The 24654-nt window shown below is 44.8% G+C and overlaps 1 protein-coding gene across 2 annotated transcripts in view; it reads left to right on the top strand.

The window, feature by feature from the left end:
* ATP8B1 (ATPase phospholipid transporting 8B1) overlaps positions 1-24654 on the top strand; it is a 125009-nt gene that overhangs the window by 37171 nt on the left and 63184 nt on the right. For both annotated transcript variants that reach the window (XM_027069042.2, XM_053205745.1), the window contains exon 2: positions 22726-22928. In XM_027069042.2, coding sequence (XP_026924843.1) covers positions 22748-22928 — 181 coding nt within the window. In that variant the 5' untranslated portion in view covers positions 22726-22747. The remainder of the gene's footprint in view (positions 1-22725; positions 22929-24654) is intronic.

The raw sequence follows: 24654 nt of genomic DNA, 5'->3' as shown, positions 1-24654 counted from the left end.
GAACGAGGAAAGGGAGCAAAGCAGGGTGGGATCTGTGGATTTTTCTAAAAAGCCTCCCAAGGAAATGATGTATACACACACATAAATGGCTTTCTACTTGTAAACAGTGCCTGAAGAGTGACTTCTAGTGATTTCCGGGAGAGATTAAGTAAAAGAAGCAAATGCAAAGGGGCATATATGTTGCACTTCTGTATATGAAAGATAAAAAATAGGCAATACATATATCTGCTTATCTTTTTGAAAAGAAACGCAGGGAGAAGAAGAAAAATTAGTGAAGTTAATTACCAACAAGGAGTGGGTGGCAAAAAGAAGGGGATGTGTGAGAGAGAGCCACTTGGCTAAGTATACCTTTTTGCAATGTTTTTGTTTTGACTTTTGGGAGCATGTTCATGTTCTACATATTCAAAAACAAAATTTAAACCAATAAGGAAGGAAGGAAAAACCCTAAGGTGGAAAGCAAAATGAAATGAATGAACCCAATTGCTTTTCAAGATTTTTTTCTTAATGTTTATTTAGTTTTGTGAGAGAGAGAACAGACAGAACGTGAGCTGCGAGAGCCACAGAGAGAGGGAGACATAGAATCTGAATCAAGCTCTAGGCTCTGAGCTGTCAGCACAGAGCCCAACGCGGGGCTCAAACTCGTGAATCACAAGATCATGACCTGGGCTGAAGTCAGATGCTCAACTGACGGAGCCACCGAGGTGGCCCCCAATTGCTTTTCAAATGAATACCACAACCACAAAGAAGAGGGGGGGAGAAAGAGAATGAATCCAAGGAACTATGAACACAGTATTTTACTGTCAATACTCAGTCTTCGACAATGTGTGGGACAAAGGCAAAAAACATCCTCAACTGGTTTTATCTAGTGATTTTGGCAAAGCGATTCTGAGGCAGTTTTAGATGTATGTTAACATTGATCAAATGAATAAGTGTATGGCTTGGGGAGCCAAGCTCCTCACTGAGGAAGAAGGAACATACAATAGTTGTAGTTGTGGGGACCAGTTAGAATTGGAGGTTTTGTCATGAGCTCAATTTCTGAAATGTGTATGCAGAAGCATTCCCGTATAACACGTATGTGTTTGTATGTGCGAGTGTATCTGTATGTATGTGCATATATTCTGTCCACCAAAGGGCCAAAAAGCAAAGACACCCTAGCAGCAATGAGTGCATCTAGTGCCCAGACCTTGGTCTCTAATGCCCTTCCCCACCCAAAGGAATGGGCTGCAGTAGGACAGGTGCAGTGAACCCGGAACATCTTGTTCCTTTCCAAACCCTACTCCAAAGTATGGAAATACTCAAAGAATGATGAGGGCCCACCACAGGACATATGTGCCAGCTTGATGGGACTCCCACTGGTCACAGCTGGGGCAATTTGAACACTAAAGTAACTGTGGGCAGTAAGGAGTTATAAACCGTTAGGGAAAGTAGAATTTAGGCTTCCATATTGATAACTGGTTGGTAAATAGACAAATAACTGGGAAGAAGGGAGACCCTGCTTCCAATGGAATGCTCAGGCCGGCTGACGCATACTGGAGCTGGGAGTCCTGTTCTGGGCGCCATGATAGCCAAGACTGGATGGGGCAAGAATCCCCAGGGGACGCCACAACCAGGAGGAAATTTTGATAAGGAGCAGGACATTCCCATTGTCTTCGAGTGTCTCTCCACAGATTACAAGTTAACAAAAATACAGTGGAGAAATCAGACAACACCTTGACTGAGTGGTGAGAGTTAAATCAGCAACGAGGGGCGGAGGACAGACACTATGTGCCTCTGGCTGTGGGCCCCGAGGAGGACACAGCATCACCTATGGCATGTTGCAGCAAGGGTGCATAACTTGGATTCAGTGGTGAGCAAACATCAAAGCCCAAATGAGGAATGCTCTGTTGAAAAGGAAAGGAGAGGAGAGGAGAGGAAAGGAAAAGGTGGGGTGGAGACTGTATTCTTTAAAAACCTCAGTGCATCAATGACCAAAAAAAAAAAAAAAAAGAAAGAAAGAAAAAAAAAAATTCCAGATTAAAGGACTTGGCCATTTGAAGTAATCTCTGATTCTAGTTTGGATCTCGTCCTAGAGGAAAACCACTAAAGACATTATTGAGTCAATGATAAAATCAGAATATTAGATAAGTATTAATGTTGAATTGTATAAAAGTGATAGCTACATTATGATTAAGGGGATGGAAGAGACTACCCCGGAAGTAGTTAGGGGTACAGGGATGTGGTGTCACTTACCCTCAAAAGGTTCTGGCGTGGGCGCACACACACACACACACACACACACACACACCGCACACACGTGAAGAGTGAGCTAAGCGTAAAGCAATTGGTGTAAGATGTTAACGGATGAATGTGGGTCAGCAACAAAAATCAAAGATTGCTAATCTGGAAATGGTCTGTGGTTCGGCAGATGATTTTTCTTTTCTTTTGCTTTTCTAGGAAGTTTTTGGCAAATTTGTGGCTCTCTTATGGATCCTAATTCAGAGCGGCCTGGGTGGATTAACTTCAGAGACCGCTTTCTCCTTGGCAGATAGAGAATTTGAAAATTACCCAGACATGCCTTTGATGTGCTAATTCCTTTGCTAAAAGGGAAGGAGGGAGCAGCAGAGCCAGCATGGTCCTTAAAAACACCAGTTCTGGAGTGACATGGACCATGATTGCAATTCCAGCTTGCCACTTAACTAATTGTATGACATGGAGGAAATCCCTAACCTCCAAACCTCGGTTTCCTTATCTGTAAAATGGGAACAGTAATGGTATGTGATTCTCACAAATCCAATTCCTGCGGGGGCAGGGGAGGGTCCGGCTGGGCTGGCCGGTTGGGGACCGTGGCAAGTGGGGCACAGGACACATCACTCAAAAGAAGAGCTGCTACCCCACCCCCGCTGATGGTTGTCTTGTCCAAATGTTTTCAACCCAAGAAAATTGGGAAATCTGGATTTTATCCAAAATCAACAGATTTTTAAAAATGAGACTAATTAAAATGTAAATAAACCAGGAACCCTCATAGAGCCAAATAACACAGGCCGCAATTTACATTCAACTGGCAGGGGGTAGTTTCTGCTCTAACTCCAGTGGGGTCGGGAGGCGGTCTGGGCGCTTGGGAATCTAATGTCTGTGCCCAGAAAGGCTGCCCCCATGTTCCGCTCTACAGGGTTCATAAGAGAATATGGGAGGATTTTCTGTAGTTAAGGCCTGGAAAGATTAGGCTATTGACTACTTCTGTCTATTCTGTAAACAGTTAAAAGTTACAAACTCCCTCTGGGAGCTTGCCTGTGTCAACAGTTGAGGCTGAGCAGCTGACCAGGGAGGGAGCCCAGCCTGGGATCCACAGATAGTGAAGAAATCAATCATTAAACACGCAAATAATCAAGGATTAACTGGATTAAGCCGTCGACGTGAAATTGCCAAAACCATAAGAAATTTCCTCGAGGATTTTTTTGTCTTGGTAGGGAAAACAAAAATGAGAAGATTCGGTGTCTTATAACCTTTCCCTTTCCAAATGTTGACGTGGTTCTATGATACGTGAGTTGTACTGCTCAACCCGGAGGCTATCCTAGGAGCAGTTTCATAAAGCACTTCTGATGCGAGTGTAATATGTGAACACAAGAATACGTTCGGCGCGGGGCTCTCCAATGTACAACTACACATTGTTGATAAACAACCAAGACTATTTTTGGCTGGCAGGTATCGCGTGTCTCTTGTTGGCAAGTTCTGCACCGTATATTGTGGCAAGGGTGTCAGATGGAAAGACGGCTCCTGTTTCTGAAAGCAACGCTTTCTCTTTCTTAAAAGAAAAGAAATACCCACTTTTATCCATCAGGCAAAAATATGGACTGGAAGGTGTTGCGTTTATCTTCTACTTTCAGTTGCAGAGTTTGAGTTTTATGACCTGTTTCCTCTTTACTCAGGAGATCTGAAAAAGGAGGTGATGGATACACCCCCAGGCTGCTTTGTTGTGGGGCAGCTGGCAAAGTAACATATCTAGTGTCTCTCTCACCACTAGGGTGACACAGCAGGTTACGAGCTAGGTATTCCCCTAGCTATTAATGATTCACAGGAAGGTAAATTTGAGCCCAGGCATGGGCCGTAGTAGCTTCTCAGCTGTTCCCGAAGTGTCAGTTTGGTCCCACAATTCTTAGTGTTTCAACCTCTCACGTGGGACTCACAACGACTGGTGTTTATTGTGCCTTCCCTTGGAGCCTGGCTCTATTCCGGGAGCTTTCTATACATCAGCTCATTTCATGCTCGGGGCAACCCGAAGAGGCAGACACTATTATTTTACCCATTTTGCAGACAAGCAGGCTGAGGAGCAGCAATGTTACTAAACGAACTTTCCGCACAGCTGGCAGGAAGCCGTGGCTCCAGAGCCCATACTCTTTTCCACTGCGCCGGAATGAATTGTAGGCAGACTGGGGATGCTGTAACCGGGCACAGTGAAATGACCTTGGCAACTGGAGAGTTCGGACTTGGCTGTAGTTTCATCCCTTATGGCAACGAGCGGTGTGACCTTGAGCACTCCATGTAAACTTTCTCGGCCTCAGTTTGCTCATCCATGAAATGGGGGTAATAATATTTTATCACATGCCGGAGGAGAAAATAATGTGATGAAAGATGGGGACAGTGTTTGAGCTAAAAATTATTCTTTTTAAAAAAATTTTTTTTGTTTATTTATTTTTTTTAACATTTATTTATTTTTGAGAGAGACAGAGACAGAGTGTGAGCGGGGGAGGGGCAGAGAGAGAGGGAGACACTGAATCTGAAACAGGCTCCAGGCTCTGAGCTGTCAGCACAGAGTCCTGATGTGGGGCTCGAACCCACAAACTGTGAGATCATGACCTGAGCCGAAGTCTGACACTTAACTGACTGAACCACCCAGGAGCCCCCAGATTATTCCTCTTTTTAATGTGTATTTTTGAGAGCATGCACTTGTGCATGAGAGTGGAGGGGGCACACGACAGGGGGGAGGGGCAGAGAGAGAGGGGGACAGAGGATCCAAATCAGGCTCTGTGATGACAGCAGACAGACCAGTGAGGGGCTCAAACTCATGAGCCGAATTGTGAGATCATGACCTGAGCTGAAGTCAGATGCTTCACCAACTGAGCCACCCGGGTGCCCCAAGCTAAAAATTGTTCTTAAAAGAAAGGCAGTTATAACGCACAAAACGAGGTAAATGCTAAATGTGCACAGTGCTCTGAAGAGCAAATATGCCTCCTCTGGTTCGGATGGCACAGCCCTAACTTACAAAGCGTTTCTGTTTTCTATGCCCTTTCCATTTTAGGAACTATTCAGTGAAATTCACTCTTTACTTTGTGAAATATGAAATGTTCCATTTCGTTTAAAAATACTCTTTTTTTACCCATGAAGAGACTTATTATTTAATATCTTGGTTATGTCATATCTGAGTTCTCAAGATGGGCCCATGGTTGCTCAAAGCCTGTGGTTCCTCAGAGCCTGTGTTATGAATTAGGACGCATATGCTTCAAATGATAGGGACCTAAGTAAAGACCTTAGTTTCTTCTAAATCTAGTTTATCGTTTCATTTTTTTTTTAACTGGGGAAGATTTCAAACATATAAAATAGAAACGATCGTATAATGAAGCCCCCCCCCCACCACCACCACTTGTTCATGGCCATGGCCAGTGAATGGTCTTCCATTTACACTCTACTTCCTTCCCCATAGTATTTCAAGGCAAACTCAACCAGTGCATCTTTCCATTAACATTAAACCTGGCTTTGAAATTTAAGTTTGTCTTACTTGTTCATTCCACGATAAAGAGTGTTTGCTATGCAAACTTGGAGGAAAACAAAAATTTGTGTTTGAGTGGTTAGATTACCAACTCTCACTCTTCTCTAGATGATACCAGAATGATAGTTTTGCTTGTTTTCATCGGGGTCCACTTTTTAAGGGGTCTTGGAGTTATTTATAATCTAGAAAATATATGATGCCTTACACAGTCCTAGTTCTCTGAAACCTTACCCCAGTGGCTAGAGAAAGGGTGATGGAAGAGAAAGGAGGTAGGATTTGGATTCAGATGATAACCCCTCGTTCTGGCCCTCTGGCCCTCTGAAGCCTAACTTCAGTTCTCAGGCTTTGTAGGCTTATTATAGTTTTTAATAAACTTTTATTGAGAAAAATATTATTCCTGCTATCCTGTTGATGCTGTCTTGTTGCATTTTCTGACGAATGGATCACTGAAATTGTTCACTCCGTAGATGCTTGAGTCCCAGGTACCATACGCCCTGCTGAGGGTTTTACATGAGATTAAGGTTGAGGACTGTGTAAAGTAGGCCTTATCTTCATTTTGTAAATGGAGGAGGCTTATTGAGGATATTTTCCCCAAGGTCCCCCAGGTCATAAGAGGTAAGGGATTCCGCCTCACTTGAGACACAAGAGACATAGGGTTTGGTCTTGAGCCTTTGGAATTTTCTATTAGAAACAAGACCAACCACGATACAAGGTAGAGTATAAAGAATGGGTTGGGCAGACGGTAAGTTCACGTGCAGATGAAAAAGCCATTACATCAGGATATGAGGATGTGGGAACAAAGTGCCTTGTTGGCCTTGGCGAGCAATATGTGAATGTGTCCCTGCGAGTGGATGGGAGACAGAGCAGAGAGGTGCTTGCCATGGGGCGTGGGCAACAGGTAGACCAGGCTAATTTCTAAAGCTGTGTGACACTAATAACTTCCACAGAGGCACGTGACTCAGACGATCTGTCAATAGCTTGTGAAGACACCTGGAATAATCCCAGAGATTTCTCATCTGACCTACCACAGCCATTTCTTGAGAGCTGTTAACTCAGATTTCAGAATGTGTTGAACACTAACTGCGTTTTGTATTTGGTCTAGACAGCAAAATGTCAGTCTCATTCAAAGGAGTCCTCTCTTATAGATAGCCTAAGAGTTTAAACAGGGACCAGCATCTGTAATATGTAAATCTCATGTGATACAGGCAAACATATACAAATTAGCTGCATCAGGGATGGGGCAGCATTCTTTTCCGGGCATGGGGTTTTCGACTTTGGAAAGCGAAGATACAAATTCATTACAGCCAGAGCTCGAAGGTGAAAAAGAGGAAAAGGGAGGGTGTAGCCTCTGAGTTTGGGTTGGGGTGGGACAGACCTGTTAGGCAGGTCTGGCTGAGGAGTGCTCAGAGGTGGCCTCTTTTGTGGCCAAGAAATTAACATTGGGCCTTGAGTGTAGTTTGGCTTTTCGTTGACTATATGATGACAAAGCATGTGTCACAACTATGAAATACTGAGGGACGGCCTTAGGTAAACCCAGAGCACAACTGATTTCAGAGTGCTTTTAAAACATGCTTCGAAAAGATTTTTAACTAGTTCCAAATGCTCGAAGTTCAAATCTACGCTGTATTCAAAGGCTTTAAGTAGGTTTTTCTCCCCCTTGGGTTATGTATCCGACTTTGGCTCAGGTCATGATCTCGCGGTTTGTGAGTTCGAGCCCCGCGTCGCGCTCTGTGCTGACAGCTCAGAGCCTGGAGCCTGCTTCAGATTCTATGTCTCTCGATCTCTCGGCCCCTGCCCTGCTCATGCTCTGTGTCTCTCTGTCTCTCAATAATAAATAAACGTTAAAAAAAAAAAAAAAAGCCCTTGCGAGAGATGGGGGTTGAACTCTGGATCTATGGAGAAGGGGGGCTGTAAAAGAGCAAAAATATTCAAATGTATCTTGGTTGGCTGCTTTACATTTTGTTTCACTTAAGAGTTTAAATGAAAGCTCTTCCTGTATCACGTGGCATTGCAAGTGGAGGTTGGGAGTGGGGTAGGTGTTGCTAAGTCAAACCCAAGCCCTCACCACCGAGCTACTGTTCCCCAAAGGGAAGCAAATGTTGACAAAGAAGAGAAAATATCACCATAGAATGTTCTGGAATGAACTGGCATTTTTGGGGGGTCATGATTTTTTAAGAGATGGAGTAGGAAGCTTATTTAGTTGGCATTCTGTAAAAACCTCAAAACATTTTGATGTTTTAATCAGTATTAGATACTCTATGGGTTTATGTTTTCTCTTAAAATGCAGATCAGAATAGATGTTTGTGCAAGGCCTGCATTAATCATACCTACCCGAGCGGGCTGTCCTTATTTGCATTAAATACCAGTTTCTTCTGGGTATTCCCTGCAAATAATTCTTAAAACCTAGTTAAGTGGTAAAACATAGCATGTTTATCTTTGGGTAATTAGAAGAGAGAAAAGAAAATATGGTCACTTATGTTTTAATTATACAAGTTGTTAACAAAAGCTACCCACAGTTTTCCCCTTTGGTACACAGTCATGGTAGGGAGGTGAATTCTGAATTTATAGACAGAATAAGCAATATCTGACTTTTAACATCCCTTGTAGGGGGGTGGGGGATGCTGTGTACCAGAAGTATTCAGAATTAGCTTCCATAGAATCCAGTGTTTATTATAGGATAAGTCTTTTTCTTTTTTTGGGGAGGGGGATAAGTCCTTTTTTAAAGTGCTTATTTGGGGGGCATCTGTGTGGCTGAGTCAGTTAAATGTCAGACTCTTGATTTCAGTTCAGGTCACGATCTCATGGTTTGAGAGTTTGAGCCCTGCCTCAGGCTCTGAGCTGATGGTGCGGAGCCTGCTTGGGATTCTCTCTCCCCCCTCTTTCTCTGCCTCTCCTGCAGCGTTCTCTCTCAAAAGAAACTTAAAAAAAAAAAAATTAAAGTGCTTATATGACACTTAACGTTACCAAAATGTTGCAGTAAAACAAAAACAAAAACAAAACTGAGCGGTAATGATAGCAAAAAAGATTTTTGAGAGGAGTATTTTATCACCGACCTTCTCCATTCATGGTGATAATAAAGTAATACAAATTATGACTTTTTAGTTGGTTTTGCCACCATTTTTTGAATCGTCTACAGGGGATGTGCTTTCTTATTACCGGCAAGCTGGACCAATGAACTCCTCCTCCCCCTGGTCGGTCCCGGCAGGGACAGCCTGTCCCTGAGTGGCTGCGGGAATTGGGATCCATTGGGATCCATTGGGACTCATTGGGATCCATTGGGAATTGGGTGCATTAAGGATTCTGCACCCAATCCCTATTGCGTGTGGTTTTTCCACACCACTGAGTTATTCTCTGACACCAGCTGGGTGTCCTACAATTCTGCACAATTCTGACCCTGTCTACCTGGAGATAACATCAGGGCTCAGTTCCGCAACACTGCCTTCTCCCTGACTTCAGACACCCACTGCCAGTCTAGGTTGTCACCTGCTGCTTATGACGGACAGGCTCTAGTTGGCCGGTTCCAACGACCCCCTTTTGGGGTAGACTTAATTTGCTAGAGCAGCTCGCGGAACTCAGAAGCATTTTACTTACTAGATCACTGGTTTGTTACAGAAGGAGGTGACTCACAAACAGCCAGATGGCAGAGGAGCACAGGGCAACGCAGGAGGAAAGGTGCAGAGCTTGTGTGTCTTCTCCAGACGGGTCATTCTCCCCGAATCTTCGTGTGTTCACCAACCCCGAAACCCCAAACCCCCTCCTTTGGGGTTTTTATGGAGACTTCATTACCTGGGCATGGCTGATGAAATCAGTGGCCATTGGTGACTGAATTCCTCTCCTGCCCTGTGGGTCCCCTCTCTTTAGGTTACCTAGGTACTTTCCAAAAGCCACCTCATTAACATAACACAAGAAGTTTATCACTCCCATCACTTGGGAAATTCCAAGGGTTTTAGGAGCTCCGTGCCAGGAACGGGAAGAAAACCAAATACATATTTTTCATTCGAAATCACAATATCACGCACCTCTCCCATTCTTAGTTCCTTGGGAAAATGGGCTAAGGCAGGAGTCATCGTATCCTTTTGTTTATTTTATTTTTGAGAGCCATAATTCCTTAAATAAAAATTCTCTAGTATTCTGTTGTCAGATTTGAAAGAGATGGAAGGGGCGCCTGGTGGCTCATTTGGTTGAGCGTCAGACTCTTGATTTGGGCTCAGGTCATGATCTCAAGATCGTGTGATCCAGCCCCACGTTGGTCTCCACACTGAGTGTTGAGCCTGCTTAAGATTCTCTCCCTCTCTCCCTCCCTCTCTCTCTCTCTCTCTCTCTCTCTCTCTCTCTCTCTCTCTCTCCTCCCCTCCCCTCCCCTCCCCCGCCATCCCCCGCACATATGCGCTCACGCTCTCTCTTAAATTAAAAAATAAATAAAAAGAGACATCAGACGAACTGCTGTTCTAGAACCTGTGCAGAGGAGCGGTGTGCCGGGGCACCTGGAAAACCACCTGAGCAGTCCGCGTGGGGAGTGTGCAGAGTAGAGGCCAGGGGGACACCGGGTAGCTGGAGGGACTGCTTCCCTCCATGTAAACAGAGGGCGGAAGGCATTTCATACAAAGTCAGAGACCTGGATTCTAGGTAACAGCAGAGAAAATCTCTTCCAAGGGTGGACACACACTTGCTAGAAGGGTCCCCCGGTTTATGTCCCTCCCTCTTTCTCATTTTCCACACACGCCAGCCCCGGAGTTTCGCAGTCAAGAGCATGATGGCGGGATGGCTGGACACGCACCCATTCTAGCTCCAACATAAATTTAACTGTATGTCTTGTAGTTATTTGTCTCTTCAGGTTAAAGTGGATTAACTAGCTCTTCTCCACTTTGTGCCACGGGGATATTAATAGGTACAATTAAGTACCGAGCGTTGTGACTAAGAGCATAGATTGTTGACCGGGAGTCTTATCCCAGTTAACCACCTATACGTGCTTGGGCAAAGAACTTAATCTCTGAATCCATTTCCTCATCTGTAAAACGGGGAGAGTAATTTGACTCTCGACAAATGATACTAAGTTAACGTATATCAAGCCATCAGCCCTGTGCTTGGTACATAGAATATGTGTCTGCGCTCTTGGCAACACTCACCAGCATCATCCCGCGAAAACCCTGAGCGCTTCGGAAGCTGTTTTAGCGTCATTACAAATTCTGAGAACCATCGGGTATGTGGACACCGAGGCACCCCTGTTCCTTTACCTGGTCCAAAATCCGAGAGCCAGAACAGATAGTTAGAACTGTGTCTGTCAGAAGCTCTGGGGATGGGCCAAGCCAAATGTAAGTGTTTCCAGAGGACATATAAAATGTTAACCACATGTTTGCAACACGGTCTTGGTCCGAACCTTCGGGTGTGAATTTAGCTGTCTGGGAAGGGTTTGTAATCTAAGTTGAATCCCCTGGGCTGACTTTAGACCCAGCAGAGGAGACAGTGATCAAATATAAGATGCGGCCCTCATCCCTTGGACTTCTGGCACCCAGAATCTGTGAAGGCGTTAACTTTCAAATGGAACGCGAAGTTCTGTTGACCAGACTCAGATATTCATGAAACCAGGGCAGTGTCTAGAAAAATATCTGGTAAGCGTCCCAATCCTACTTGATATGTCAGTCATATGTGATATCCGTTTAAACCTTGGGTGCATATTTATAGGTGAATATCTGGCGAACGTGAAGCCTACTTACATATAGAAAGGGTGCAAGGAGGGAGTTCTAAGACTGCTTGTATTTGCAGTGGTGGAGGCCACAGAGCTTTACAATGCAGATGACAAGGGATGAGGAGCTAGCTTTTCAAATCACTCTGTTACTGGACCTGTGTGCAGGGCTCTTGAGGGCTGTTGTCCTTGGCGCATGAAGGCCACTGGGTTGGGGTCTCCATCCGTATAGAGTTTAGGTCAGCAAGGACTCTCTCTCTCTCTCTTTTTTTTTTTTAATGTTTATTTATTTATTTTGAGAGAGAGAGCAAGCCTGTGAGCATGGGGGAGGGGGAGAGGGAGGGAGGGAGAGACAGAATCTGTACTAATAGCCCAACGTGGGGCCAGATCTCACTAACCGTGAGACCATGACCTGAGCCAAAACCAAGAATGAGATGCTTAACCAACGGAGTCACCCAGGCACCCAGCAAGGGCTCTTCGAGGGAAAAAACAGACACAGACTAGACTTCATGGCATCTTAGGATGGTTAGGAGAGAACTGGAATCTTAACGTTTACTAAGGCCCTGGGAAGGTGCAGTGATACAAAGGAGTAAACGTGGTAGGTTTCACCTTTCCTGCCCCAACACGGAAGCCCTCGCTTCTCTGAGCTCAGACACCTCCTCTGGATGACACCAGCCTGCTCTAGTGCGGCTGTTTTTGGTTTTTCAGTCATTTGCAAAGAGAGAGGCTGATAGTAAAGAAAGCGTGGGTGGCCATAGTCCTCATACCCTGAGGCAATTTTTCTGCCTCTGTGACAGATCTTAAGAAATTTGCGGGCAGATAGATCTGGTTGAAACCTCGTCGTCCTATGACCCTGGAGAAGTCACCTGACCTGTACTAAAGCCTTCAAAGCGAGGATGATAGTTTCTTTGGGGGTATGTTGTAAGGATTTCCTGAAATGAGCCCAGGACGCAACTGACAGCTTGGTAGTCTTTGGCTACAAGGGGTAGGTAGGGGTTACCAATTGGTGATTATTTTGGAAAGAGAAACACACACTGTAAGTCTCTTCTTTCAGAGCAAAAAATTATTTTCTAACATGTGCCTGTGTATTATTTACAAAGCTGCAGCATTAGGACACAATTCTGATTTCTGACTTCCCCTTTTAATGTTGTATTGAAAACATTCCCTACGTTTCTCTGGCTGCCATTTTTAGTGGCTACCCTAAAGTCATCATTTATAGAACCATTATCCTCTTGGACTTTCAGGTGGTTTCTGTTCCTGCTTTTTATAGCTAACCATGACAATCAAACCTTTTGTGTGAATAGTTATTTTACTTGTTTGTTTATATTGGCAGACCTTCTATAGATGAGATCACTGGGTCAAATGTTATTAATATCTTTCGTGTTCTTGGTGCATCAAATGTTGTTATATTGTTTTCATACATAAGGAATGTACCACTTTCAATGCTAGCAGCAGTGTGTGTGTGTGTGTGTGTGTGTGTGTGAGAGAGAGAGAGAGAGAGAGAGAGAGAGAGAGAGAGAGAGAGAGGTATGAGAGAAGGAATTCATTCATTCAGCTAAACCCAGGCAGCATGAGATGTAGTCATCGAATATGAACTTAACAGGCATAAATGGTGTCTTGGTTTTCATCCGTGTGCCTTCTTTGATTGCTAGAAAGAGTAACTTTATTATTCCAGTTACTTCCACGTCTGTGTGTTTCTTATTTGTGTTTCTTAGTCCAATTACTTACACATCTGCATCTTCTCTTTCCCCTTCTATTCAAACAAGCAGTCCTATTGACTCTGAATGGGGAATATAAGCTGTCCCTTTGTAGATGTCAAATGTTAAGGTTTACTATAGTTAGTTCTGGAAAACTATGCTGACTCTTATGTCTTTCTGTAGTGTAGTCTTTATGTTAAATGCGACCCTTTCTCAACAGGTTGGTGACTCTTCAAACATGAAAGTAAATAACTCGACAGATTTATTTTTCATTTTTCCTTGGAGGTTTGCTCTCGGGCAGTTATGAGTTGTAAAGCCCCAATGGTTTTATAGTACTTAAGCATGAATATAATTCAAAAACCTAATCGTAGAGGCAATCGCAACAAAGTCAAAATGAGGCCATTGTCACTGACAAGTGACTATGAAGCTTGACTGCAAAAACAACAGTGCTTTTTTCCTGGTTACTTTCGGTATTTATCATAAAAATACATTGTGGATTGAGGCTGAGTCTCTAAAGTAAACATTTGGGGGAATTCTGGCATTATTATCCTATGGGAACCGGTTCTAGTCTTTTGTTTACTTTTGTTTTTTTTTTCCCCATAGTTTTCCAGACAAAAGCATGGCAGCCCCACCCGGCCTTAATTTGAAACACATTTTTCCAGTTTGCCACCACCCTACTTCAGGCCTTTATTCCTCCTTGCTTCAGTGACATTCACACAAGGAGTGTTGTTTCTGAATGTGGCTGCGGAGGTAATACGACTCGAACTGCTTGGTTTTACAGATGACGAAACCATGACGGACGATGCTCGGTGTTCAGGGTGACCTCTGGCCAGTGTCCCTGCCTGGCTCTCACTTTCCGGGCCACCCACACTCCCTCCTCTATCAGATTAATCTTCCCGAAGCACCGTGTGGGTCATGTTCCTTTCCTTGCAGACGCCTTTGCTGGTTCCTCTGGCTCTCTGGAACAGAGCCTGGCCAAGCCCTCATGGACCAGGGAAGGGGACTCCAGACAGCCCTTCCCCAGCTCTTCTCTTTGCACCCCTAAACCTCTCAGGTGGGCAGGTGCCTCACACTGGATGCTGCCCAGCCTTCCCCCCGGCTCTTTCTTCCCCCTCCCTGAAAACCTCTCCCCCGTCCACCCTGACTGCTGGCTCTCCTATACGACTCCCATATTCCCAGCTCAAAACACCTAGGAGAGAGAGTTCTTGGTTTAAGTACACGCCTACGTGATAGAAACTGGGGAGCGTTTAACATTTTCCCACCCATTGGTGTAGGAGAGATCACAAAGTTTGCTTTCTTTCGCTTGTCAGTGTCTCCATTTCTGTCGCTTAGGTTTTTCTTGTGACTGATGAGGCGCCCAGTTGGTGTGTGGCCGGAGAAAGCAGCGGCTGCTTGAAATAGGGGATCAGGCTCAGGAGTTTCCTGGACAGAACTTGAATTCCAGTCTGAAGCCACCTGTGTTGACCGAACCGCATGGTCTGTATGGCACAGACTTGGCTGTGCAGGCAGAGGGCTTGACTCTCATCTGATGTCACCGGGCCTAACACCTCCGGGCTTCACCACTCTCTTTGGTAAAAGGGCAACAAATGTGCCTGGCCGCACATCTCAGAATAAGTCCGTGATGACCGTGGGAGGCGCGGGGCGTGAAACTTACTTGGGGAGCTGTAAGAGGGCGCCTTATATTAACAGGAAGTAGTCGTCCTTGCTGGAGGACACCAGCCAGCTCATGACAGAGTTGGGACAATATCACCAAGAAATCCTGTTAAGTGGCACCAGGAAAAAGAAAAAAAACTGCCTTTCTCTGAGAAGTCAGAGTTCTTAGGTTTCCCCTGCACCTTTTGCGACGGTAGCCAGCAGAGCCGTGCATATGCGATGGTGGTCAGCTCCTTGGTGGCAAAGTGCTCCGCGGTGGACTTTCAGAGGAACCGAGAGCTTGACGCTGCGGACCTAGAGAAGCTTTGTCTTCTTCTTTCTTTTTTTTTTTAAGTAAAAAAAAAAAAAAAAAAGCTTGTTTATTTTTGAGCGAGATTGAGACAGAGCACGAGTAGGGGAGGGTCAGAGACAGGGCTTGAACTCACAAACCAGGAGATCATGACCTGAGCTGAAGTCTGGTGCTTAACCAACTGAGCCACCCGGGTGCCCTCAGAGAAGCCTCTTCTATCCCGAGTAAAGGTCTTGGCTGATTGCCCCCCACGGTAGTGACATCAATGGTCCCTTAGTTTTATGATCGTTATTCCAGGGTTCCAGGCTTTTTAGGTTTTGGTTTAGGAAGAAATTAAAAAAAAGTCACAAGGGCGCAATTAAGGCGTCAGTCCAGGCTGGGGTCTCATCTGAAGGCTAGAGTGAGGCAGGATCCACATCCAAGTTCATGTGATTGTTGGCAAAATTCATTTCCATCCCCCACCCTGAAAAAAACTTTTTTTGCAGTTTTATTGAGGTATAATTGCCATATAACCTTGTTTTAGTTTAAGGTATACCACATAACGCTTTGATATAGGTATATACAACTATAAACTTTGTTAATATTCATCACCCTCATATACTTAGAATTTTTTCTTGTGGTAACTTTTAAGATCTACTCTATTCATAACTTCCAAATATACAATACATGTGGCCAGCTGTGGTCCCCTTGTTGTACGTATTCATTTCAGTGGGGGTTGTTGGTCTGAAGAGTCCAGCTCCTTGCTGGCTATTGGCTGGAGAGTCACTCAGTTTCTTGCCATGGGAGCCCCTCCATAGGACAGCTGCTTCATTAAAGCCAGGAAGGGGGAGAGAGCTGGCTGGCAAGAAGAAGTCATAGTCTCTTGTAACCTAATCATGACTAAAACATCCCATTACCTGTGTTATATTAGGTTGGTTGAAAGCAAGGTGTTACGTCCAGCCCACGCTCATGAGGAGGGGGTTACGTGAGAGCGTGAACGCCAGGCGGTGGCATCATGGGAAGCATCACAGTATCTGCCTGCCAGAGTTGTAATTTGTTATATTTAGTTTAGAACATATAATAAAAACATACATAGTATAGAAGACATAAAAATCTAATGCACCAATTTATTATATCATGATCTACATGATGTTAAATACTTTGCATTATCGTTAATCATATTAATTAAATTAATATATTAATTTAATTCAATTAATTTTATATTTAATATAGTATATTAAATCAATATGAATTAAATATAATTAAGACACGTCTTAGAAATACCCTTTCTTGTTGAGGGCTTTAAGAGCCATAAAAAAAAGATGATGTAGAATGAACAAAAATGAATTTTGTGACTCTTACTGTCTAATTGGACAGGAATCCAGTCCTACAACAAAGCTGTCATTGACCAGGCACACTTGGCCTTCCCCGGCCTCTGAGCCCCTTGCATATGCACACAGATCATACCCTAGCCATGACAAAACTCAACTTTTTGTTCCTACTTTTCCTCCCTTTAAATCGAGAAACCTTGTGATAGCAGCAAAAGGTTGTGTTTTCGTTCCTGCTGACTTAAAGCTTTTATTGCAAAGCAGAAAGGTCATTCTTTTTGCCTGGGTTCTCTTTTTCTCACTCCTTTGGCGCCTCCTCTCCCACAGAGGAATAAGGATTTCATTCATTCATTCATTCACTTTGCGGGTAGCTCGTAGCCAAGTATATAAAGGTGACCAGTGATGGGGTGTTAGGATCCAGGTTTGGAAACTCCGTCCTTCACCCCTTTTGTCTTTGGGGGTTTATGACCAAGAGGGCTGAACACAGCAGAAGGCAGGATGGAAGATGAAGTGCCACTTTATTAAGATCTGGAAAAGACCCAAATCGAGCTCTGGTATCAATGATGCCTCTTGGTTCCTCTCCTCCCCCACCATGTCCTCTACCCTGTACTCTTTTTCAGGCAGGCTTGCAGAAAAGTCTGGAGTCTGCTAACTGGACAGGGACAGAACAGGGAGAGAGGAGGATGGTTGCCAGGAGGCACAGCCCATCCTTGCGTGTTGCTCTCATGGAGATGAAGTACCACCCTGCACCGGGTACAGCTGTGTTAGTAGACACACGATCACCACTCGCTCATGCGACGAGGGAGATGATGGTCTGTTGGCTGGGTCAGCGTGTGTCCTCTCCAGTTACACAGCTTGCAATAATTGAGACACTGCTATTCCCAGTCAATAGGACAACTGCATTAGGGGCATTTTCCCACCACTGCCCCTGGTCGTTTGTTTCATATTCCCAAACCGGGCCCGATTTACCCAGGTCGGTGATGATTTCCTCTGGTTGTGAGCCTTTGATATGAAGCACGTGTTTCGCCGCTGTCTCTTAGTATCTTTTGTTTTAGTCCACAGGTCAACGGACTTTTTCTGTAAAGAGCCAGATAGTAAATATTTTACAGTCTGAGGCCATATGGTGTCCATCACAACCATTCAACTCCGCTATGGTATAAAAGCAGCCACTGACGATACAATGAGGCATAAGCAAGGACGTGTTTGAATAAAACTTGATTTGCAAAAACAGGTGGTCGGCCGAACCTGGCCTGTAGGCTGTAACTTGCGAACTCCCCTCCGGACTCTAAACCCCCTAAGGGACAGAGGCAAAAGGGCCTCCTGTGTGTTAGACACTTGTCATGTGGCAGGTGATAAAAAAGAAAGATCAGGGCTCAACTTCAATACCTTCAGTACCTTCCCACAGGCTGATTTAGTTTTGTGTAGGTAGTAAAATCTTAGGCAATAAGTTTTCAGTGGCCTTGATAGAGTGAGACTCCTAAAAATCTCCACTGTGTACAACTTCCGAACGTAGAAGTTTTTATTCGCTCTTATCATTGCCGTCCACTTTCCCCCTTCATCCAGTGACTAATTGAACTCTTTTGCGGTGCGGTGGGTAGGAGCTATGGAGTGATGGTAAAGATATCTTTGTTTTTGGTAGAAGATTACTCTCTAAGTCCTTGAGGGCTTTATCAAAAGTGAATGTGTTCTTTCCCCCAAATCTTTGAGTGGCAACTAGAGGGTAGGCACTGAGTATTCCCAGATGGGACTCTGTTCTTGTAGAGTTTGTAGTCTCGTGGAAGAGGCAGATGACAAGTAAAAGCAAATGTATATTTAAAGATCGTGGTAAGTGCTAGGAAGGAAAGAGAAAAGTAAGTGTTTTGGAGATTGGTGGTGGTAGGAAGAAGAGGGCAGATGCCTCTTTAACACCATCAGTGAAAGTGGATATTGAATTTGAGAGGTAAAGACTGAGAAATAATAGCCATGAAGAGAACTGAGAGAAGAGCTTTTCAGGCAGTAGGAAGGGCATGTGCAAAGGCCCTGAGGCAGGAAAGATTTCACTTGCTTAAGCTGAAAGCAAAGCCATGGGGCTGAGGATTAGTGAGGAAGAAAGAAGTTGTAGGGGGGCACAGAGCTCCCAGAGTTGGGGGAAAGCTTGGATTTAAAGAGTAGTGGGAACCCATAGTATATTGATCTGCTTGGGCTCCTGTAGCAAAATACTACTGAGTAGGTGGCTTAAACCACAGACATTTATTTTCTCATATTTCTGAAAGCTGGAAGTCCAAGATTGAGGTCCCAGTAGGGTTAGTTTCTGGGGAGGCCATCTTCTTAGCTTGTAGGTGGCCGTCATCTTTCTGTGGCCCTTCCTCTGTGCATGCACAGAAAGAGAGAGAGAGCTCTGTGACGTCTCTCTCTCGTCTTGTAAGGACACCAGACCTGTCAGATTAGGGTCCCACCCTTATAAAATTATTTACCTCTTTAAAGGCCTGATCTCCCCACACAGTCACATTGGAGTTTAGGGCTTCAGCCTGTGATTTTTCGAAGGGGGCACAGCTTTGTCCCTAACACGTAGGAAGGGTCTAAGCTGGAGAGTGGCTGGAAGTTGATTGTAGGCGTGTAGTTAGAGTGTATTTGCAGCATTGCAGCAGAGAGGTGATGGCAGTGTGGACTAGGGTGGTGGCCTTGGAGCCAGAGAGGCAGGAGTGGACGGGAGGTGTATGTTCAGGCAGAAATGATTGGCCTTGCTGTGTCTCGTGGCTGTCCAGTTTACTTACCTGGATCCCCGAATGACCTGGTAGTCTCCAAAGGGTCTGTTCCCCGTGCCTGGGTGAAACGTGAGCTGCTTATCACTTGTGCATTCACCTGGCAGGTGCTTCATGAAGGCTGAGCAAGTGCACACAGGGCTGCAGTGTGCTGCAGGGGTGGTAAGGGACACAACAAAGTTTCCAAATCCATGTTCTAGACCGTGCCTGCCTTCTTCACATCATGGCTTAGAGCAGGAAAGTGGCTGACGTCACTCAGGGCTTCAAAGAAAGGATTTCTTCCCAGTTTTTCTCTGGTCGTGCTCTAATGAGAGAGCTAACTGGTTCCCATGTGTGTCTGCATTTTACACACACACGCACACACACGCACTGCAGAGAACTTCCACTCAGCTCAGAGCTCTGCTTTCCAAGCAGCCCACACAGTCTGGCCTGGGGTGGATGTTCCAGTGCTGAGCTGGCCGGTTATGCAATGCCTTTGCTCACCCTGGATCCCATCCTCCTGGCTGCTGAATCCACTCCTTTGTGTCTGTCTCCTCCCCCAACCTCGAAAGACTGGATCCAGTCTTAATGTGGGAAATAAGCACGGAGACACTTGGCCGTAATAATGATGAGGGAACCGATCACATACAAAATGTTTCTAGAATGCGCTTAACGCCCCTGACCTGGACACCTAAAAATGGTTAAAGTGGTTAAGTTTATGTTATATACTACAATAAAAAAAATTGTTTCTATAATGGTGCTTTCAGACTCATTAATATCGTACATGTCCCTGTAACGGAGACATGAGATCCTAACTTACGCCACTTAGCAGCTGACCCTCAGTGTCCTTATCTGTAAGATGGGACAATATTATCTATCTCACAGGGTGGTCCTGCTTGAACCACTTCCATTATTTTTGTTCTGAAAGACTGTTGGCAAAAGTTTTGCCCTTAAGAGCTTGGGAATTTTAAAGAGAGCGTATTAAATTTAAATAGCAGCTAAAGCATGGGTGGCAGTATATTACAAAACCACAAATGAGACATGTATGGAACCCCGAGATAGAGTTATTTACTAGCGCACAGAAAATTGGGAGAGCAGGAAAACGTTTCCTTCTGCAGTCAAAAGGTTTTTAAACGGAATCCGCCTGTGCTTAAGTGTAGTCCTATAATAAATAGTCTAATATGTTACCTCCTGGTGAGAGGCAGATACAGTTTAGAAGTGATTTCAGGAGATGGAAATGCATGAAGGGATAAATCCCCACACCATTTCATTTGTTATTATAAAGGACATTTTTTTCTAGTTCTGGAAAGAATTGAAAATCACGAAATCACGTTTGCGTGCTTTCTGTCGTGTTAGCACTGTATTGGGTATTTACTGTATGCTAGGTACTGAATCGAGCACTTGACATGGGTCATCATTTCACATAAAGGATGCGTGACAATTGTTGACGTTTTGGACAGTGAATAAATGTCTGAGTAACTGGGACTGTTCTATACATACGGATTGTTAACCCACCTTTCAACTCAACATGTTTGGACTTTTCCAGCGTCATTAGAAATGCTTCGGATCGTGATCTAAATTGTCTCATTGTGTGACGATATCACAATTTATTTACACAGTTACCAAGCACTGGACACCCAAGTTGCTTCTGGGTTTTATGGTTGTAAATAATATTGGACAAAATATATCTATATTATAAATATATAATATATGATAATACATATTAATAATAGAGAGTATAAATATTTAAACATTTCATACATGTTCAGTTATGGCTATAAAACTTCACGGGTCCAAGATGTTAGATTTGGTACAAAGCATGCAATCAGCTAAGTAGTTCCACTCACGGCAACTAACCCTTGATGAAAACGTATAAGATGCTGTAACAGAAGAGTAGTATATAGAAGATCCCTCCTTGGAAAGCAGTTGTTTTGCTGCAAGTTTTTTTTTAAGTAAGCTATACACCCATCATGGGGCTTGAACTCATGACCCCGAGATCAAAAGTTGCATGGTCTACTGATTCAGCCAGCCAGGCGCCCCTTTGTGGCACGTTTTTAATAATTATTGTGCAAGCTATTCAGAGAGTTGTGGTTTTCTCCTCTGTAGAGTAGGAATAACAATAGTATCCTCACCAGGGTCGTGTGGGAAGTTTCAAGGAGCCAATGTCGGTGAAGCTGTGCATGCAGAGCCTGGAGTCCAGTTAACGCTATATAAATGTGAGCTGCTGTTATTAACAACGTCGGGTACATGGCAATATGATGCTTATATAAATAACGCCAGGCTGCATGGCTATCTTCATGTGACCCATGGTAGTTGTGTAAATATTTTCCTAATATGACTACAGTTGTGCTTATCACTTGTGCATTCACTTTAAACAGCAGCATACACACAAGCACAAATTCCAGATACAGGGTGTCGATGGGGTAAGTTAGGAAGAGAGGTGAGGGAGTGCTCCCAGGAAGTAAAAGGTGAGGATCTAAGCTTTAAATGTATCACAGAGTACGGGGCGCCTGGATGGCTCAGTCGGTTAGGCGTCCGACTTCGGCTCAGGTCATGATCTCGCGGTTCGTGAGTTCGACCCCCGCCCCCCGCCACGTCGGGCTCTATGCTGACAGCCTGGAGCCTGCTTCGGATTCTGTGTCTCCCCCTCTCTCCGCCCCTCCCCTGCTCATGCTCTGTGCCTCTCAATAATAAATAAACGTTTACAAAAAATTTTTTTAATGTATCACAGAGTAAAAGCTCAGAATATTAGCATTAGGGGAAACCAGATGTCTTAGGGCACTGTGTCTCAAACTTTGCCAGCAACCCGCAGTAAGAAATGCAATTGCATTAAGACCTACAATGCAAATAAATGCGTGTGTGTTTCATCAGACGGTTTCATCCAACAGTACTGACTCTTACGACGCCTGCTGTGCCCCGATGCTTCATTAGCTGTTTCATTTTATTTTAATGTTGGTTATGACTTAAATTTATTTTGCTCGGTAGAGACCTGCAATTTGAAATACTACCTTAAAGCTTGTATACGCTTAAAAAAAAAAAGTTTGCAGCTACATTTTTGTTCTTAATTCTTGCTCAAGCATGCAATCACTAATGAATGGTTTTCTTCTTTTTTTTTTATTTTTTAAAAAGTATAATTTATTGTCAAGTTAGCTAACATACAGCGTATGCAGTGTGCTCTTGGCTTCGGGAGTAGATTCCCACGATTCATCGCTTACATACAACATGCAGTGCTCATTCCAACATTGATTTTTTTAATGTTCATTATATTTGAGAGAGAGAGAGACAGAGACAGAGAGACAGAGAATGAGCAGGGGAGGGGCAGAGAGAGAGGGAGACACCGAATCTAAAACAGGCTTCAGTCTCTGAGCTCAGAGCCCATCGCGGGGCTTGAACCCACAAACTGTGAGATCACGACCTGAGCTGAAGTCAGATGCTTAAGCAACTGAGCCACCCAGGTGCCCCGTGAATGGTTTTGTTCTTATTTGCTTGGTAATTTGAACTTTGGGGTCATTGTTCAGACACACTTGCACGTTCATTTAAATTATGTTCCGTTAAAAGGGCATTGCTACTGGGCGCAGGCAGAAACTGGGCGCGAGTCATAACTCTCTCTGGTTTCTCTTTCTTTTAAACCAGGTAGTTCCAGTTTGCCAGCAGGATGAGTTCTGAAAGAGACTCAGAAACGACATTTGAGGAGGATTCTCAGCCGAATGATGAAGTGGTTCCCTATAGTGACGATGAAACAGAAGATGAGCTCGAAGACCAGGGAGCTGCGGTTGAACCAGAACAGAATCAAGTCAACAGAGAAGCAGAGGAAAACCGGGAGACATTCCGAAAAGGTAACCTCACTGGGACCGGAGACTGGGTCCCATCCTTGTCTGTCCTCACTGGGCAGCGACCACAGGTGCACAGGATGGCCAGTCCATGTTAGGTTGGCCAGGAGGTATCTTCCTCCTCTTCGGATACAGCTGGGAGAACGGGGGCAATGGGCTTGGACAACAATGGGTTTGGACGCTTCGTCCCCAGCATGCAGGGCTGATCGACCCACCTGACACGTTCTGTCCAGAAAATGGAAGGTGTTGGTTGGCGTCTACTTTTAGGAGGGACTTGTATGCGGAGGGATTTGCTTGTTACTGCACCAGGAAGCTTGGAGTTGGCACACCTTTGGTTCAGCCGTTTGTGAATATGATGCGGTGTGGGCTGCTTGCTATGAGGGGCAATGGCAAACAGCCCTACCTGCCCAGAATCAGGGCAACTTCGAGGCCCGGTCTGGACCAGGGGTCAGGGCCAGACAATGACTGTTTTAGGCTCTGTGTGCCACACGGGCTCTGTCACAACGACTCAGCTGTACCAATAGTTCTTAAAAATAGCTGTAGACAGTCAGTCCTTGAGGCCACAGCGGAGTGTACCTTACTTTTATGAGGATGCTTTTCCCGCTGTGGCTTTTCTATTTCGTTTTCTGCTGGTTCTCCCACCCTGGCAAGAAAATGTGGTCTCTCCCTGTGGCGGTTGCGCTCTACGAGGAAGCTGAACCTTTTCTCTTCGGGCCCCAGATTTGCTCCAGGTTTCAGGTTCAAAATATTTCTTCCATGGTCTCTCAAATTCCAGCTGAATAACTTTAGATTCTCATTTCTAGGAATCTCCACGAAATTACTGTTTCTGACTCTCTGGATGCTGCCTCCACAGCCTCAGTCAGAATAACCTCTGGTTCTATCTGGCTTCCCCAAAGTCTCCGTCACTGCCCTTCTGTCCTCCCGGATCCCCCAAAGCCTGCTTACTTTGTGTCACTCCTTGCTCCCCTCTTTTTTGCTGCCGGGTTCTGCTCCCTGGTCAGCTTGGGGTTTTTTTTGTTTTGTTTTGTTTTTCAAACTGTTTCACCGGTAGAGAGAGCAACATGCATGAAATGAGACTTTGGGGATGATTCCTCCTGCTCTGGTCAGAGGCTGCCTCTCTCCAGCTCTCCCGTGTAGGGAGGATCTCCACGGGGGAGAACATATGTCCAAATGGGTCCCCTCCTAACCTGGGCCCCAAAACCGGGCAGGCCATTGATCTACGTATACCGTTTGCCGTCCTTAGTTTTCCGCATCAAACATTTAGAACGATCAGAACTTACTGTGGATTTCCGGCTATCATTTTAAGCTGTCGAATGTTAAGCTTAAGCGCTTTTCTGCCTTGAAGCAGAAGGTATGAAAATCACGGTAGCTGAGCTAAATTAAAATGGAATCACTGCCAGTCTGAACAGGAAATGTGGCCTCTGAATAACAGGTCCAGACTGGATGTTCGAATGGGGATAAAGCTGAAAGAGCCTGACAAATTAGCAGGGAGTTCTAGCTGGCTGCCTCACATCATGAATATGGCGTTTCTTCCTCATTCTTTCCCCCGCTGAACTTCTAAGTTGCCTGTCACAGTCTTGGAATCACTATCAGATGTGGATATCTGATGAGCTGGCAGAGAACCGGCTCCGTGGGGTTCAAGGTGAACTTTGCTGTTGGTGCTTGGTGCCACGCTATCAGCTGTGTGGTCCGGGACGTAACAAAGGACCGGGGTTGGGTGCCTGCAGAAATG

Source organism: Acinonyx jubatus, chromosome D3 (genome assembly GCF_027475565.1).
Source record: "Acinonyx jubatus isolate Ajub_Pintada_27869175 chromosome D3, VMU_Ajub_asm_v1.0, whole genome shotgun sequence".
Lineage (NCBI taxonomy): Eukaryota > Metazoa > Chordata > Mammalia > Carnivora > Felidae > Acinonyx > Acinonyx jubatus.
Note: the sequence above shows the minus strand (reverse complement) of the source record. Positions and strands in the feature narration are given on the sequence as shown.